Source organism: Chelon labrosus, assembly GCF_963514085.1.
Source record: "Chelon labrosus genome assembly, chromosome: 1".
NCBI lineage: Eukaryota > Metazoa > Chordata > Actinopteri > Mugiliformes > Mugilidae > Chelon > Chelon labrosus.
Window position 1 is genome coordinate 11266538 of NC_140337.1, and position 17943 is coordinate 11284480.

The 17943-nt window shown below is 41.0% G+C and overlaps 1 protein-coding gene across 1 annotated transcript; it reads right to left on the reverse strand.

Moving 5' to 3' along the window:
* Nucleotides 1–1601: 1601 nt before the first annotated feature.
* LOC311494233 (breakpoint cluster region protein) lies at nt 1602–17030 on the reverse strand. The gene is made up of 22 exons (XM_084553175.1): nt 16500–17030; nt 16187–16293; nt 15102–15206; nt 12681–12914; nt 11827–11934; nt 11685–11739; nt 11555–11607; nt 11204–11341; nt 10944–11065; nt 10612–10765; nt 10405–10524; nt 10240–10315; nt 8728–8823; nt 8458–8532; nt 8219–8316; nt 7729–7830; nt 6995–7158; nt 6661–6800; nt 5144–5278; nt 4734–4839; nt 4433–4574; nt 1602–2488 (listed from the first exon to the last, which is right to left on the reverse strand). Exons 1-22 carry the CDS (start codon nt 16549–16551, stop codon nt 2387–2389), a joined length of 2484 nt encoding a protein of 827 aa, XP_084409301.1. The 5' UTR covers nt 16552–17030; the 3' UTR covers nt 1602–2386.
* Between the last annotated feature and the right edge of the window lie 913 nt (nt 17031–17943).

Consider the following 17943-nt stretch of genomic DNA (forward strand, 5'->3'; position numbering starts at 1 on the left):
CTTTTAAAGTCATTGTGACTTACTGGCAAAAAAATAAAAAATGGAATTAAGACAAATGGCTTCAAAAACCAGTCACACTTTGACATAGCATTAGAAACAAATGGATTCTGTGTAAATATATTGGTGATAAAGTTATAAAAAGTGTGCATAGAACAGATTCTAAAGGCCACTAAGATCACAATTTGGGTAATCTGTTTTTAGAGTGTAGAGTTTGCACCTTCAAAAACTTTTATAAAAGGACCAGTAATAAATAAAACTGAAAGCAGAAGTCAGAGAGCTGTAGCTAAACATCCAAGCAGAAGCATTTAGAACGCATAGCAATCTAAAATGAGACCGTAGATAAGGGTCTCATTTAATTTAATTTGATCGTCACGTTTGTTAAAACTTCTCCTTTAAAATGTAGGTCCGAAACTGTCATAAAATCACCGCTTCTTCTTTATTTTTCCTGTTGAACCATATCCTCAAAGCCGCATCAGTATAAAATGAGCTTAAAATAATGAACTTGTGGTAAAAAAAAAAAAAAACCTGCTGTGGTCTTTCATCCTGCCAAAACAGGTTCATGACAAACGACCCGAATTTCCATGTGTCACCGTGTGATGGTTTTGAAGCAGACACATGGCCATGAGTTGACTTCTCCCCGTTAAAATGTTCCCACCAGTCCCAGGTGTCGAGCAGTCGCCTGGTCCCCGCGTCTCGGGGCCACAAACGTCTGGGACGTCTCAGGCCTTCCTCAGCTCCGCTCTCCCTTTGTAGTCTGCAATGGGAACCTCGTTTTGTCTTTGTAGTCGTCAAGCGGAACCTTATTTTGGCAGCCACCGTGTTAGAGGGGACAGGTGATTTATGAGGCAGGGTGCAACTGGGTGATCCCACGATTCGATTCTTCTTTTTTTTTTTTGGTGGGTTCTGGGAGGGGGGCTTGTTCTGGATGTTGTTATGGCATCCGCACACACTCTCCAGTCTATTAGTACCGAGAGAGCTGGACTTGGGGTCCGGGATTAGCGATCAAAAGGCTGAGGAGGGGGTTTCGGGGGTAAAAGTTTGGAGGTAACACTAGCCCGGCCTGCCCAGGTGGCGCGGTTGAAAAGGGACTCCCATCTGTGGCGTGGATGGGTCGAGCATGGGCCGTGTGTGTGTGTGTGCGTGGGCCTCCAACGTGCCGTTTACGTGTGTGCTCATGACTTTTATGGGGCGTGCACTCTGTGGTGAACTCCGTCTAGTTGGATCTGAACCGTGACCGATTGGATTTCAGGCTCGGGGAGGTGACCTCTGACCTTTTTACAACATGTGTACCCCTGATTTTTCCTCGGCCACATTTCAGCCTGACATTGCTCTCGGTGCCACCCAGTTCATCTAATGTTTGACCAGTTTAAGACACTTCAGCTGGTATAACTTAAAATGTTCTACTTTGCACGAAGCCTCAAATAATTATAAAAATTATAAGCTTTAGTTTTATTAATTTGTTTTGAATTAGATGGCTTTAACCGTGATAATAAAATATATGAATACTTACTACTTTCTAGAGAGTCCTGGGTATTTACAGTGGATATATAAAGTTTCCCCCCCCCCACTACAAATTAGAAAGCAATCAAAGCTAAATCATATCAGAACTAACATAGCTTTATTTTAAAAACTCACAACCTATACAGTGTCTCTGAAACATTTGCAAAAGAAAAAACAACAACAAAAAAACAAACTAAGAACAACTTGTTACAGATTATGTTACGGCCCGGCTCGAGGACGGCAAACACACATAAGAGAGTATAACTTTACAGTTTTTATAATAAGGCCGGCTGGCTGTGGTTAGAGTCACTCTGATCCGGATGTGTGAGTATCGGCTGCTGTCATTCTTAAAATAAAGTCACAAACGTTCTCAGCCGTATCAGCCACATATTAAAATTGTTAGAGAACAGTCAGCACCCTACATCCAAGTGTACTAATGTCTTGATTTCACTTTTATTTAATTCAAATTAGCTTTTACTGTGGAAGATAATAAGTGGAGTTTACGTGGAAACCGTATTTTCGACGGCTATATGCGGGTCCAGAAAAAACTGTAAGCTGACATGGACAAAAAGTCCAAATAAACCCTGTAGCGTATTATTTTGAATAACTTTTAAACATAAACCATTGCAGGTATTTGAGCGTTTTTGTATCATATGAAAAAAAAAAAACTTGTCACGTTTATATTGTGTGACATCCATGCAAATATACAAATATTATATACAAACATTTTTACAAATTTTAATGTTACAGAATAAATGACAAAAACAAACCCCAAACATTCCAAATGTTTTAATTAATAAATACCCTCATCGTCTTACAGTCCTCATTCGGATGTTTCTACGATTGTTATTTAACCTCCCTGCCAGCCGCGACACAGATGGTGGTCTCAGATGTGGGTGGTCTCATCTTCAGCGTCTGTGTCATGTGGCAGAGAGATCTGGGCTTCGGGGAGGTTGTTGCACTGCAGGTAGCAGAAAACCACTTGAACCTGAACCCACACAGACACGTGTGCACACAGACAGAAGAAGGAGTGTATTAAGTTACAATTACGCCTCAGGTAAATATTCATCAGTGTTATATAACAGCTAACGGGATGGATTAAATGGACTTTCCTAACCCCTGACTTCCTGTAACCTAGATGTGAATGTTTTTGGACAAGAGAGTTGGTACAGGCATTCTTGGTCTCCAGAGGAGGAACCCTGGCCTTTTCTATATCTTGAGGGCAACAATTGGTCCTTGGTGTGGCCTGGTATATTCTCCCCGTGTTTGCATGGGTTTCCTCTGGGCACTCCGGTTTCCTCCGGTCGCAGCGGCTAAGAACTAACTCCCCATCCGACCATGTAATTTCGTTGTACAATTGCATAACAAAATGTACTTTGATTGTTGTCAATGGATTGGAAATTTAGTACTAAGGGAAAATTAGTACAGACATTCTTTGTCCTAGAGGATAAATACTAGATTCTGACTGATATTGATTTTGGTGAACCTTGACCTTTCCCATAAACCAACCTTGAGGTAAACATTTTTGGCTTGAGGTAAACATTTTTGGCTGAGAGTTAAATATCTGTGATACACAATTAAGTTTGGACAATCGTGATCCCCAGAGGAAGAATTCTGATGGTTTTGGTGATTCTCTGTCCTTTACTGTGGAGAAACTCTGAGGAACATTTGTGGTTGAGAGCATTGATGGGTTGCCATGACATTTAGCATTTTGCAGACATTCTTGGTCTCCAGAGGAGGAATTCTTCAGAATTTGCGGATTTCTGAGCTTTTCTGTAGAGGAACCTTTAACATTTTGTGGCCAAGAATGAGATGTCATGATTTGCTAGAACATTTTGTACAGATGATTGTGGTCCCAAGAGGAGGAGTTGTAATGGTTTCTGTGATTCCCTGTCCCTTCCTGTAGTGCAACTCTGAGGTAAACATTTTTGGCTAAAGGCTAATTTAAAATACTACGGCATGTCGTAACCCACGCTTGTAGCCAACGCCAGTGCAAGCCATTTGTACTTTTGTGCTCATCAGTCTGACTCGCCCTGTAAAAATGCCACCTAAAAGCTGAGTCTGGTTAACTTTTGTTTCTACTTCCTGCTTCACTTTCAACAATAGCGACTGAAACTTTCACCGCGAATTTCACCAAAGATGAGTCATACAAATGTTTGTATCTATGAACCTCCTCAGTTAAATTTTCCTCGATGTGTTCCATCTTTCTTGATCCAAAACAATTGATTAAAAAGCTGCTGATATTTCAGCCAGAAATACTAACGCGGAAACACGCTAGTACCAAGTGGACCAAACACAGCTCTTGTGGTCTGTGTCACCATGACACATAGTTACTTTTCTGGGAAGGTGCATGTCAGCTACAGCGTTGGGGTCTGCGTGTGGTCTGTGCTGTTGCTGTAGCTATGGCTACAAAATATTATAGTTTAGTTTTAGTATAGTAGTTAGTATCGTGGTCCCCAGAGGAGGAATTCTAGCTTATTTGGTGATCCACTGTCCACTGTCCTGTAGAGCAGTTCTGAGGAAAACATTTGTGTTTAAGAGTGAAATATTGATGGATTGCCATTTAATTAGGTACAGACATTCGTGGCCTCCAGAGGATAAATTCTAATGGTTTTGGTCATCGGTAACTCTGTGGACTGAAGAGCAACCTTGAGTTTAACATTTCTGTTACATAAACTAACACTTCAGTAACGCTATGCTTCAAATGGTCTCATTAAGATTTTTTGAAATTAAATAATTTCATCTGACTTGATTGCAAAGTGATATTTAAAACAAACCCAAAATGTTTCAAACCGAAAAATAACATGTCTTGTTGCAGATTTGGTCTTTTAACTAATTCTTTCTTATTCTCAATATGTTTTACTATTGTATTTTTAGTTTAAAAATGGAAGTAATATAATTAATATCCTTTTCTCCACGTCCCCATGCTTACCTGTACCTCCACCTCCTTAGAGATATCCACAGTGGGGCCATTGTACCCCAGTCCAGCCACCGGGGGGCGTAAGAGGCTGGGACCAAACACTGTAGCCAGGTTTAGCAGAGACATCTTGTTGACGTCTTGCCTCTCTGAGACTCTGGATAAAGAATAAAAACAAATATGAAGTGCAGGAAACTGGATGTAGCGGCACAGACTCTGATTATCAGTAAAAACATAAATTAGTGGCTTCAGGAAAATGCAGTAAATTTTGTTACATAATAAAATGCCATTTATTTTAGTTATTAATGATTCAGACCGTTGGAGATGATGCAGGAGGTAGAAGAAGGTCTGGCGGTTGGCGTCGGGACAAGATTGCAGCAGGGACAACATTGAGGCCAGCCGCGAGTTCATGTCTTGGATTTCTACAGAGGAATAAGTTTATATGCAGTTAAATTATATAAGCTATTTAATTATATAAGACTATTATCCTTGACCATATTGTTTTATATATAGATTTTATATCAAACAAGAACTTTTCTTCGGCAATGAGGACGTCTTAAATAGAAAGACATGAAAGAGAACTGATTTCTGAGATTGAATCAAACCTATTTCCTTTGTGTAGGTGTCCAACAACAGACAGGAAGTGAGTAAAAACCCAAACAATGCTGACAGCGTATAGAAGAAAAAGCCTCTAAATGTCATATTCTGGTCGTGTGTTTGTCTCACCCAGAGTTCTTGACAGACTCTGAAACAGCTCAGCGGGTACAAGCGGTTCAGGCAGCTCTCTGAAGTAAAGCTTGAGAACGCCAGAGACGGCATTCACCTCTGCACATCTCAGCCTGGTTACCGCTTCACGCAGATCTGGTCAGAACAAACACATTATGATCAATACTGGTGGCTCTTCTTTTGACGCACACTTCCTTCTTTATACGCACGACACATAACAGGAATGTGAAGTGCAATGAGCATGTAGAGCAGCAGTGGGCTATGAGTCAAAGTTTCTCACGGTCTTTACTCAAACAGTAATGCTTGAGGCATGAATGTCCAACATGGCCTGCTCAAAAACACTGAGCTTTATTGAAACGTTTTTATGGCCATCACGTGTTTTAAGCCAAACTGTCGCTTTTTAAGCGAGGAAGCTAGCAGGGATGACAGTGTTGGTGTTTCAGCTTCTCAGTTCATCACTTCATTAGTTCTTTAGGATGGACTGATAAAAATCTGCAAAGGTGCCAGGAGATGAATTCTAGCTTTTGGGGATCGCTACCATTTCCTGTAGTCTAGCCTTGATGTCAACATTTTGGGATGACTGACTGCCATGCTATTTAGTACTCCCAGTCATGGTCCTCAGAGGTTGAACCCTAATGATCGAATGACTTCCTTTTGAGCAACCCTGAGGTCAAACAATATTAGGGATCATCAGTTTTGTATATATTTTCTTTACAGCCAGATTCAGTACAAATAGTCGTGGTCCTCAGAGGATGAATCCAAATGCTCTAATGAAGGCTGACTTCATTTAGACCAACATTGAGGTTCACATCTTTGCTCAAGAGTGAAATACTGATGAATTACAATATAATTTAGCACAGAAATTCATGGTCACCGGAGGATAACTCCTAACTGCAAAGAATTTTAATACAGGCTTTTGTGGTCTCCAGAGGACACATCCTAATGATTTTCGTGATACCTGTCCTTTCAGTTGTTCTTGTTGCTGAATAATTCAACAAATTGCCATCACATGTTGTTCAGACATTGATGGTCCCCAGAGGATGAATGATAATGATTTTGGTGACACTAACTTCCTGTAGAGCAGTTTTAAAGTTAACATTTTTGCATGATGGACATGGTCTTTAAACACATTAGACATTCATGGTCCCCAGAGGATTACTTGGGAAGATTTCCCGATCTTTCACATGGTCCCTTCAATACTTGGGTCTTGTGACAAAATGTGTAAATGAATCACATTAATTTGAGTCCAGGTTATACTTTGTGTTAAAGGCTAGCTTATAACAGCCAAACATCAACACACTAGCATTATCACTGTGAGCAATTAGCTAAAAGTGCCGCTGTGTGCAACTTCACGCTAGCATGCCTGCAGACTGTTGTGTTGTTAAAATCCCCAGGATGGAAGCTGTAGTTTGTTTGAGAATAGCGATCCACGTGTTGCAACTGTTAGCCTGGACTGTCTCAGTTAGTCACAGCACACGCTAACAGAAAGCTGATGTCTTTGCTGTGTGTTTTCTTACTGCTGTTGAACGCAGCCTTGAGCGCGGCGATGTCACTGGAGGTCCCTGAAATCCTGTAGATTCCCACCTCCTCCATGCCTCTCCTCTCCACCTCCTCCACACAGCATCGCACCACATGAGGAACCAGTACTCCCTCCTGTCTGACAGACAAGGTTTAAAAAAAAGCTTCATAAGTTTCATTTTGCAGCACTTTTGCTTCCCTATATTCCAGCTTCTCACAAGTGACACACAAAGGAAATAAAACTCTGAATCGAGCTGCAGCTTTCAGTTTCACTACGTTTGAACTCTCCCAGACAGCCCAGATGGGGTTCAGCAGACAAAGGCGGGGACTTACTGCGCCACAGTTTCAATGGGGACACAGAAGACAGGCGGTTGTTGAACTGAGTTGCTGGGCGGTTCCAGCGGGTGGGGACAGTACTTCAGGGAGAGGGTCACCTCCACCTGGCTGAGCTGTAGAGTCTGCCTCCTCCACCGCTTGGTTAGAGTTTTAGATTCAAGCTGAAAACACACAAAACATGTAAAAATAAAAAGACTTGGAACATTGTCCAGGACTGTTTTTCCTAAACAGACAGAAGCAGGTATTATTTTATTTGTGACATATTGTTATGATGACACTGACAACACAATAACCAGACATTTTTATCTTGCAAAACACGGGAGTTGCAGACAGACCAGAGTGTTTTGTGTTAGTGCTATCGTGTGATTCAGATGCCTTTCGTTACCTCATACAACCCCAATTTAAAGAAACAAACTTGCTGTAATGAGTTTCCTGTTGCAGCTGGAATCACCGATGAGCTCAGTGAGCGAACCCATTAGCCAATAGTACTAAGAAATCCCGGGAAATCTCAGAGGAACTTCAGAGTTGTGCAACAGATCTCTGTGGGTTTGTCAGTGTGGGGCACGTGTAGTTATCTAATCCGCTGTTTAAAACAACTTGCAGCTTTAGACGGATTTTAGGCTCACCCAGGTTTTTGACCCTTTCATGTCCTTTGCCAGCGTCAGTACCTTCCTGCAAGCCAGCCTTTTTGATAATGAAGCTGAAGCTAAATTTCCTCACTATCTTCATACCTCCACAGTAGTTTTCCCCAGAACGGCATCGTCCTGTCCGTCCGACTGACTCACACAGAGCACCCTCATGTTCCGCGCACCGTCCACCTGGAAGGACAGCTCCTGTTTGAAACAAGGAAGAGGTAGTTAACACAGAAACTGAACTGTGGCAGACTGTAGCCTTCTCGTGTCTCGTTCTAAGCCGTTCAGTCCTAGTTGCCAGTTGGATTTACAGTCGATTTTACTGCTGCTGGTAATGTTTAAAGCACGGCGTGCTCAGAGAACAGTGCAGACCTATTTAATCCTCGGAGTTGAAACAAACCCTGACATTGTGTCGGATGCTGTCTAGACACGCAGGTCATTTATGGGTAAATCCTCTACCCCACTGCATCTGTCAAAGCTATAAGACGTCCACTCAGAAGTTTTGGATTTGGTGTTTCATTTGTACATTTATAACACATGTAGAAAAGATACATACAGTTAATAAATGTGATTTTAAAAAGAGTCTAACCTCGTCCCAGTGCGGGTTAAGACTGTGGACTGAAGACCGTGTCTGGGCCTGTTTATCGTAAAACTCATAGCCATCCACTTCTACGCACACATATACACCTGAGAGAGAGAGAGACAGAGAAATGACGATTTGCCAATCTCTTTCCCAATGTCTTTTGGAAACTTGCTGTCTATCTTTATGATGTTTTAATGGAAACTTTTAATTTGGAGTGGCTAATTGTTGAAAAGGGACAAACATACAAGCTGGTTGCTGCAGACCAACGGCAGAGTGGATCGCCACGCTCAGAGTCCCACATAACGACTTATCGTCCTCCACTGGTGAGAGAGAAGGAGAAAAATCTTTAATCAGGATAGAAAAAAACGTGCAAACTAGGAGGACATGAAGAAATGTCAGAAATGACTGTGGGCAACGTGAGTGGAACAAAGGTAACGCCTCACGCAGTCATAGCATTGTATCTGAGACACAGGAAGTGATTCTGTGGTGAGGATGGGCTGAGAGGGAGGCTCTACCGGCGTTGGCGCTGTGAAGCGGCGGCTGCTGTGTCATTCTCAGTTTCACACATGCACTGGTGAGAGTTAGCAGGTCGGGAGGAACGGTTTCTATGTCTGACAAAGAACATGGGACAAATATAGGAACCAATCAGAATACAGAGCGGTGATGATGGAAAAAAAAACAAACAAAACATATCAGATAGAGAGGTCCACTGGAAACAAAGAGATGACAAACACAGTTCTAAAAAAATTCACTCTATCCATATTCGTACCATAATACCCTAAAATTCCTTAAAGGAGTTTCTATTTTTCATATGCATCGTCATGGAAACAAATCTTATCAGATGCAGGGATGAATGTTTAGTCTAATCTAAACCTGTGGTGTACATTTAGTCTCAGCGGAACAGGCGACATAGCCTAATCATCTAGAGTAGCTGCATCGCTAGAGAGTAGATATCTTATTTATCTGATTCGCTCATATTAGGCAGCTATCACTCTCTTGCAAATAGAAATGAGGCGACGCTGCCTGAAACTACACTTCATGAGAGCCAACACTTTTTTGACTGTTAAGAAAGCACCATCTAAAAAAGGAACGACGCCTCGTCAAACACCCGTCAAACACTCTAAGCTACACTCTCGCACCTCAGTTGATGATGTATAGTTTATTTTAGCACATGCGTAATAGTATCTGAACTCGACGTTAACTCTAAATTTGCATTTGCAGTTTTTGAGAAAAGGCGAATCGTCACTGTACTATTTTGTTACAAGACAGAGGATGTGTTTAGATTATCTTTAGGTTTCCTGTTTTTGTGTTTGCGCGTTTAAATGCCATTTCTCAAATTCTGAGAAATGGATAAGCTCTAAATACAATTTTGAGAAACTAGCCAATGCTAGGTGGAGTTCTCGGAAAGAGACACACTGCTGCAGGTGTGTGTCCTACCCTGATTTTTGACTGCTGGTGACTTCTGTACCTGCACACATAATCCTCCACTTCTACAGTGGCGGATTTTTGTCTTTTGGTAAGAAAGTACCAAATATACTTGGCAGCTGAAAATCAGGCCACAGGACACCGGATTCACCAACACATACAGTGGAAACTATGTGGCTAAATATCGAACCCAAAGCAGAGTAAATATCCTCAGTAGTTTCCATTCAGTCATTGTCATTTTCTGTTGTAAACAGCAATCAGTAACCAGGATTTTGTGTAGGTAAGTTGGTCTGGAGTCACTCCCTTGGGAACTGATTATGCCCCGGCATAAATCTGATGGACCAATCAAGACATTTGGGCAGTCTTTATGTGGTGATGGACAGAAGAGTAGCTGCTGAGTTGAATTCGTTTACAACAAACTGGTTCTGATTTATTGTAGGACAGAGGTATTTATTTTCTTTCTTTAACAGTTGAAATACTAATGATGCTAATGCTAATGCTAATAACATGTTCATCCGGACCCAGATGAGCACGCTAAACACAATCATTTTCTCGTGCAATTGTAGTTTGAGTACATCTTGCAATTAAAGCTGTGAACTCACTGTCTGTGGTCAGTTTATGGATGGCTTCTCTCCAGTCTTCTAGTTCATACAGGGACGAGAAGACAAGAGTGTGGCTCTACAGTGAGACGAAGACATTGTTTTATATTGTTAGTCTGTTATCAACCGAAACGGAAACCATATCGACGATATTTGTATGTCGTGTACCTTGCCACTGGGGCTGTGAAGTTCCAGTCTGTAAGCAGGAGACAGCGTGAGCAGCAGTATCTCCATCTGTTCCAGCTTCTTCCTGCTACGAGCCACCAGAGCCAGGCCCCTGGACCGCTTCTTTATGCAAAGAAATGTTTATGTTTCACTCATGTGTTAAAACGACTGGCCATACTCTTCTCTCTGTGTCTCTTTAACACACACCACCTGTTGCTGCAGCTGCTGCCGTAGGAGGTACATCTTGGTTCTTAAGGTGTGCAAGCGGACGTTGGTGTCGTGCGGTCGTTCCTGGTCTGCAACCCAGCGAAGTCTGAGACCAGCGAGAGGCACATACCAACAGAACCTGTACTGGTCCTGCTTCCTGGAAGAAACATGTGAAGGTGTCTTTACTGGCAATAACAGAAGTGTGTAGTTTTAACATCACTACTTGAAAAACAGTTGAGAACAAGCAGATGCATATTGTGCGTGCAGGTTAGCAGCTGCGAGGTTCTCATACCACATTTCCCACAAGCCACGGTGCTCTCTCCTGCTCTACTCACCCTCTGGCTGCATGTTTGAATCTGGTGCACAGCAGCAGGTCGGTGTAAAGGAAGAGGTGACGTAGGCTGCGATCCCCTTCACTCGCATCCACCACAAAGCCATCGCGCATCAGCTGACGTCTCTGGAAGGGCACACACAAACACAATGCAGCACACGTTATGGGTATGCTTTCATGAGACTGTGGTCGCCGGGGTTGGCGCATGTGCAAATTAACGTGGCATTCAAATTTTGGACATATTTTGCACAACACGGGACTCACCATGCCGTGACTGAGCGTGACCTCTCGTTTACATTGTGAACTCTCGTTGACACCAGAAAGGAAGCTCCTAGACAATCTCAGAGCTTCCTGTAAGGCTGCGTAATCTGCGTGCTCCTCTGGTGTCGTCTTCAAAAGGTCCTACAAGATCACAGAGAGGCTGCTAAGTCAGAGAACAACTGAGAAACCGATCATTCCCTGCAAAAAAATTGTTGCACTGTGCTCCAGGGAAACTATTTATCAAATTATTGATGCAAGAGATGAGCAAACAATAATGCGAGGGGTAAAACTGGAGGTTTTCAGGAATTGAAATGTAAGTTTAAAAAATAAGCATAAATGAGGGTTTATCCTCACTTGCAGCACTAATGTCGTCTTGGTTACTCGGTCCAAAGGCTTGTACAGCAGAGCTGTAAAGTGAAAGACAGATATTAGATACAGAGAGACAAAAATGCATTCAGTGAAAACATGCATTTAGAGTAGATACCTTCAAATGTGTACTTAGTCCGAGCTTTGTCCACTCCATTGTTAGACATCATGCTCTGGAAAAGCAACAGATAAACTAACATGTTAGATGAGTACTCATGTGTTTATGCTGTTTTTTTCGGGAAACGCAGGGTTTTTGCTACCTGGGCCAGAGTTCGGAAGCGAGGGTCCGAGTGTGTGCACTTCCTAACAACTTCAACAGCATTCTCATAGTTTTCAATGAAGCCGCCGTACAGACCGATCTGGTTCACCTGCAAAAGCAATAGAGTGGATGAAGGAGAGAGTCTGAATGAAAGTCAGTAAAGAATACTTAGCGTCTGTAGTTTCCTTTCTAAAATGATCTGACTTTTAACACCTCTATAAAATGACACCTTTGCAGATGACATTATAATTTCCATTGTCAGTGACACCCTACATAAGGTGTGGTCTGATGCTAGAGAAGACCTAAAATGTATTCATAAATAAATAAAACATTTACTTTATTACTTGTGTTAGTAGTTTTCTGGTTAGTTTTTCCAAGTGGTGAGCGTGTTTAACATTTTGGGCTTCACGACAGAAGCAGTTAGAGATGTGAGGGTACTTAACAACAATGTGACAATTGGAGCACAGGTGTTACAACGAACAAAGGCCACATCAAAATACCATTTGTGAAAAAAAGCCTGATTATGGTTGCTCACAGAAAGATTAATACTTGTCTTGCAACAATAGTTTGTTGAAATGTTCTAGACTGCACCAATGCAAAGAAAAGGCACAACATTAAAACCACTGACAGGAGTAGTGAATAACATTGACTGTCTTGTGACAATCCAACATTCTGCTGGGACATCCCATGTCCATTCTCTGACTAGTCAGAACTGCTTTGGAGACACAAGGGAGACCTACACAATATTAGGCAGGTGGTCATAAGGTTATGTCTGATCTGTGTATGTTTCAAGGTTTTCCACTGTTTTCTCTATGGGTTCACAGGTTACAAACAAAAAAGCTACAGTAAACTTACGATTTTTAGAAACAGGTCCCCCACTGTCAGAGTGTCTTTGTATCTTGTTGCTGGTTCTTCAACAGAGGTACCATCAGTCTGCTGGCTGTGAGCATTCAGACGGGCCTTGAGGCCTGAGTAGAAGCTCTGGTGCACATCTCTGAGCTCAGGTACCTGGTAGAAAACAGTCTGGACCTGTTGACTGGACAGAACCGGCTGGGAGGTCCCGGCTGAGGCCCGCAGAGCCTTCATGGGCTACAGAGGAAGATTTAAAGAAAAAAAAACAGAGCTTAAGTCCAACCCATGTAGTTGAGAGGAACATGCAAATGAAGGTTAAAAGAAAAAAGAGAAATGGGCTGTGGTGAAGTAAGACAGACATGAATATGCGAACACGCTAAACTATGACGCCTACAAACCATGTTTAAATGAAGAAACACACACTCGCTGCTCAGCTACAGCAGCACAGACAAAATGCAGCCACTCAACCTAAACATTACCCAAACAGTGCATCGGCTTTCCTTTCATTTGTCACATCCCTGTTTTTGTGTTTTGTTAAATTTAAACTTGTAGTAATTGGGGAACAGGGTTGCTTCACTGTTGACAGAACGGGAAAAAAAAAAGAAGTAATTGACCAAGATAGCGCACGAGCAGGCATTATTGCACCATTACTTCCTGCCTAAAATCGACTTTATTGCTACTGTTCACAGGCCTCTACCCAAAATAGTTTGACGTCTGACCAGCAGAGACTAGCATAAACCGCCATAAAATAAGAAGAACTATATTTTTTGTGCTTCTGCTTTTTAAACAAACAAGATACGATGTTATAATGTGGATGTTATAAAGTGGATTTTGTTACCTTTGGAGAGAAACAAGCTAAGGGTTTAATCTCATTTACAGTTTTTATGTTAAGTTAAACTAACCAGTTACATAGCTATAGCTTCATATTAACTGGGGGAATTGTGTCAGTCTTTTGCATTTATTAGTTATGAACTGAAACTTAAAAAAAAAAAAAAACTTCTCACAGCTAACTGCAGAGGCATGTGAAGCTACAATGGGAAAGTGGTTAGCTTAGCTTAGCATTAAGAATGAGAACAGCTAGCCTTGTTCAGTTCAGGTAAAACACATGCTTCTGCTTTTTAAACAAACAATATATGATGTTGATTAGTGATATTTAAAGGTGTTGCCTTTGGACAGAGGCAAGGTAACTGTTAATTGTTCTTTAAAGTTTTTCTGTGAAGCTTAGCTAACAGGCTACTAGCTGTAGCATCATTGTGTCACTCTTTTGCTCTTACTGACTATCATCTGAAACATGAACAAGATCTTCTTTTGAGACGCAGGGACATATTTACTAAGATAAAAAGATTGATATTAACTATAAAAATAATAAAATGCACAAGTAGCTAGCTTAGCTTAGCATAAAGAATTAGAACAGCTAGCTTGGTATATAATGGTTCAGTTCAGATAAAAGACACCTCTAAAGCATCCACATATTATATAAAAAAGAAAACATTTTACAGTAGGGTCAGTGCTAGCTAGCATTAGCCAGATTATCTCTTAAGTAGTACAACACCCATAAAACAAGAAGAACTGTCAATTTAAATCCATCTGCCTCTTAAACTAACAATATATGATGAGTTATTGGTGGATTTTGTTATCTTTTCTGTTAAGCTAAGCTAACCAATATTGTGTTAATATTTATACAGAAAGGGGGAACTTCATCTGTAATGGAGAACCCAACATTAACCACATTATAGAGGGGAGCTAAACAATGGAGACGTTAAGACATTAGTGAGCGCTGGACTTCATCCTGTAAAACACAGGAGAAAAAACATGCTCATGTCTGCTGCTGATGTTGCCACTGTGAACAGGCCTCAGTCTCAATCTAAACTATTTATTGAAGCTATTGATTATTATGAAAATTAAAAAAAAAAAGAAAAAAAAAAGAATTCAACATCTTGGAGGTTTATTTGCTAAAATGAGAAGCTTGATATCAAACTATAGAGTTCATGTGAAGCTACAACCAGCATGTGGTTAGCTTAGATTGGTATAAAGACTGAGAACAGCTAGGCCCAAATGTTAATAGACGCCTTTAAAGTATTCACATGTTATATAACACCTGTTTTATCTGGAGAAAAGGGTGGTAGTTTCATATTGATAGCACTAACTAGCATGAGCCAGACTAGCATGAGTTTCCAGGCAACCAGCAAACACAGTCAGAAAATAAGAAGAACTGCTTCTGCTTTTTAAACACAAATGTGAGTGCTGGACGTTAACGTGTATAACACAGGAAGAAAAAGTGTGCTTTTCAAATAAATTACTTTACGACTGTGGTTATAGTTGGACAGCAAAGCAGAAGTAATATCAATAAAAGCATGTCTCTTCTCTACTGTTAAAGGTAAAATAAAAAAAGAAGAGACATATCTCTGTGTGCATTTCTGTTACCATCAGCAGGGTGTCCAGCTCTCTGAGATAAAGTTCCTCACTCTCCAGGACGCCTTTCAGGACCACAAGCCTTTTCTCCAACATTTCCTCCGGACTGCACAACGTCTGAATCACATTCAACAGCAACCAAGTAACCACAGTAAGTTTTGCACAGAAATCCAAGACACGCGGGCAAGGTCATATGTTTTGAAAGAGGATAAACATCTCAAATGTGTTGAAAAGAATGGGTTAAAACATCTTCTACAACAGAGTTGGCCCCTTAACATACACTCACTACGCAATAAAAACTACATACTGATCACGTCTTTGGACTTATTGACAAGCATTACGGGCGTATCTTTGTTCATGAATGTGCTGCATGACATGAGGTAGATCGGTATTTGTTTGTTTGATAGTGTTGTCTGTATTTTGCCACTTTTATCTAATGTGGTAACAACAATATTGAAGAAGTAAAGAAGTCGTAACCTCTCACTAATCACCGTGGTGAACTTTTCCTTCTGTCCCGTCATCAGATTAATCTTTTAAATGTGTCTGATATCCCACTTTATGATCTGGCATGACGTTCCCATCAGCCTCAGTTGTGTTTGTGGTAGTTAGGAAGTGTTGGCACGCAACTAAGCTAATGTAAGATGGTGCATGTGGTAGTAAAACTGCTTAACATAATTTTGTAAGTGCAACCTCAAAGAGCAGCCGCAATAAAGTGAATTGAACACTTTCTACATATTGTTCCTTGTGGTTTCCCGACAAAATACACCCAAATAAAAGTCGACAGCCATTCAAAATGAAAGAACTGACGGACTGGAGACCCACTACAGAGTGAAATAAAAACTATAGATGTAGGATTTATGTCCTATTGTGGAATAATCTTAATTTTCCAACCTTAAGGCTGATCAAAGTGAAATTAAAAAGAGATTAATCCTTTTAACTCTGGTTTTGGTCTCAACCATCTGCTGGGAGAAACGCAATACAAAATACTCCACAGGCAGTGGAGTCTTTAAGGCTGTTTTTACTTAAAATACCTACATAACATAGCTAGATTCAGGCGCTCACAAGAGAGAACAAGAAAGTACGGAGGGAGTACTCACTGGGGTGTCGGGGAAGTCTATGCTCTCGCCGCTTAAAGGGGAGAGGAAACAGGACACTGCCTCCTCTGGGAAAACGTCCTCCTCCAAGACATCTGCCTCCTCTTCCACTACAACAGACATATGCACATTTATAGTAAGGTCCCATATCTGATTCCTTCCTCCCTGAAGCATGCAGACATTAGTGTTGTCTTCTTGGTTCAAATAGTCATGCCCCAAACAGGTATTACTAGCACAGTTTAGAAGAAGTTACGGTGCATCATCAGCAAACAAACACAATGAATGACTGCAACCTAAAGATTTAGTTCTCCCTCACCTGGCACGTTTTGCGACTCGAGGTAATTCACGGCCTCCTGGTAGACGTCCATAGCAGAGGCGAGTTTTCTTCCCACAGTGCAGGGCTGAGTGAGAGGCAGAACTTGAACAACATGTGAGCGCGCTTAGCTGGCAACTGAAAGCTTCCTCTTTCTGTTAAGGATACACAAAGGGGGAAAATACAGCTTCCCGTCTGCGTGAAACCTGGTAAAAGTTGATGAGAAGTGGCACCTGAAGTTTTATCCAGTCCCACAGTTGCGCTTCACTTCCTGTAAATGGGTTAATTTCAACACTCTGGCTGCGAAGTGGTTACTATGCAAAACCTCACTACTAACTGTCAGGTGATCACGCTGACAGATAACTAGACAATATTAATGTTTTCTACATTTATGACAAGGACCAAAATATTTACTAACCATTATTTGTATTCAAGTATACAACTATGTTTATCGTGACTATTAATAATGGATTAATAAAATAGCTGAGTTTAGCATTTAGTAGTGAAACTACTGACTACTGAGAATAAACACATACTAACAATCAATAAAATGCTATCAGTTATGTGGTTTGTAAAGTAAACTTTTCCTGTAGTAGTACGTCTTACATTAGTGAACTGAAGGGCCCCTTCATATTGACCAACGCTGCCATCTACAGTCAAACAGCTGTCAGCACAGCTGGTACTGTTCTGGTGTTAGTGTGAGATTGTTAGATAAATCCTTTTCATTTGGAGTTTCTCAAATTTAAGTTTCAGTTTTCTCAGACAGATCTAGCGTAATGTAAGTTTTGCTGTTGTCTGGTGTAAGCTGTGAATTCCCCATCCTGGATATCTGTCGAGTCCATCCTTTAATTTACATTTGGAAGATGCGTGATGGTGCTTTAAACTCCAATTAATTCACTTTATTTATTGCAAACAACCTAGTAGGCATGGATCATTGCTAGCAGTCCTTTCTTTGTGTCTACCTGATGTGTCCAATGTCCATTTTGTTACTGCCATTCTTTTAAAAAAAATAAATAAATGATAGAAGTATTCAAGTCTTTAAGATTCAAGTTGTGTTTATTGCCACTTCTGTAATATGTTAATAAAACATACAGAGATGTGAAATACAGTTTCCACTAGTCCCACTGTGCTGCACATATGCTGACAAGACACACACAATAACTACTATGACTGCAACTACTGCTGCACTACTCTGTCTAATACACTACAACATATTACGACTCAGAATACAAAAAATAAAAAATAAATTCTCTCAAGGTTTTATTGTGGCGTTGACAGGGCTAGGAGAGCGAAGATCAAAAAGTGGCCATACTTGGTGTACTGAAATACTGTACTACTATTAGCCATAGACTGTATAAAGATGGACAGCTGAACTGGAAAAAGCTCCACCTCCTCCATGTTAGTGGCTGAGACTTGGGCCAAAATTAAACACTAAAATACACATCAA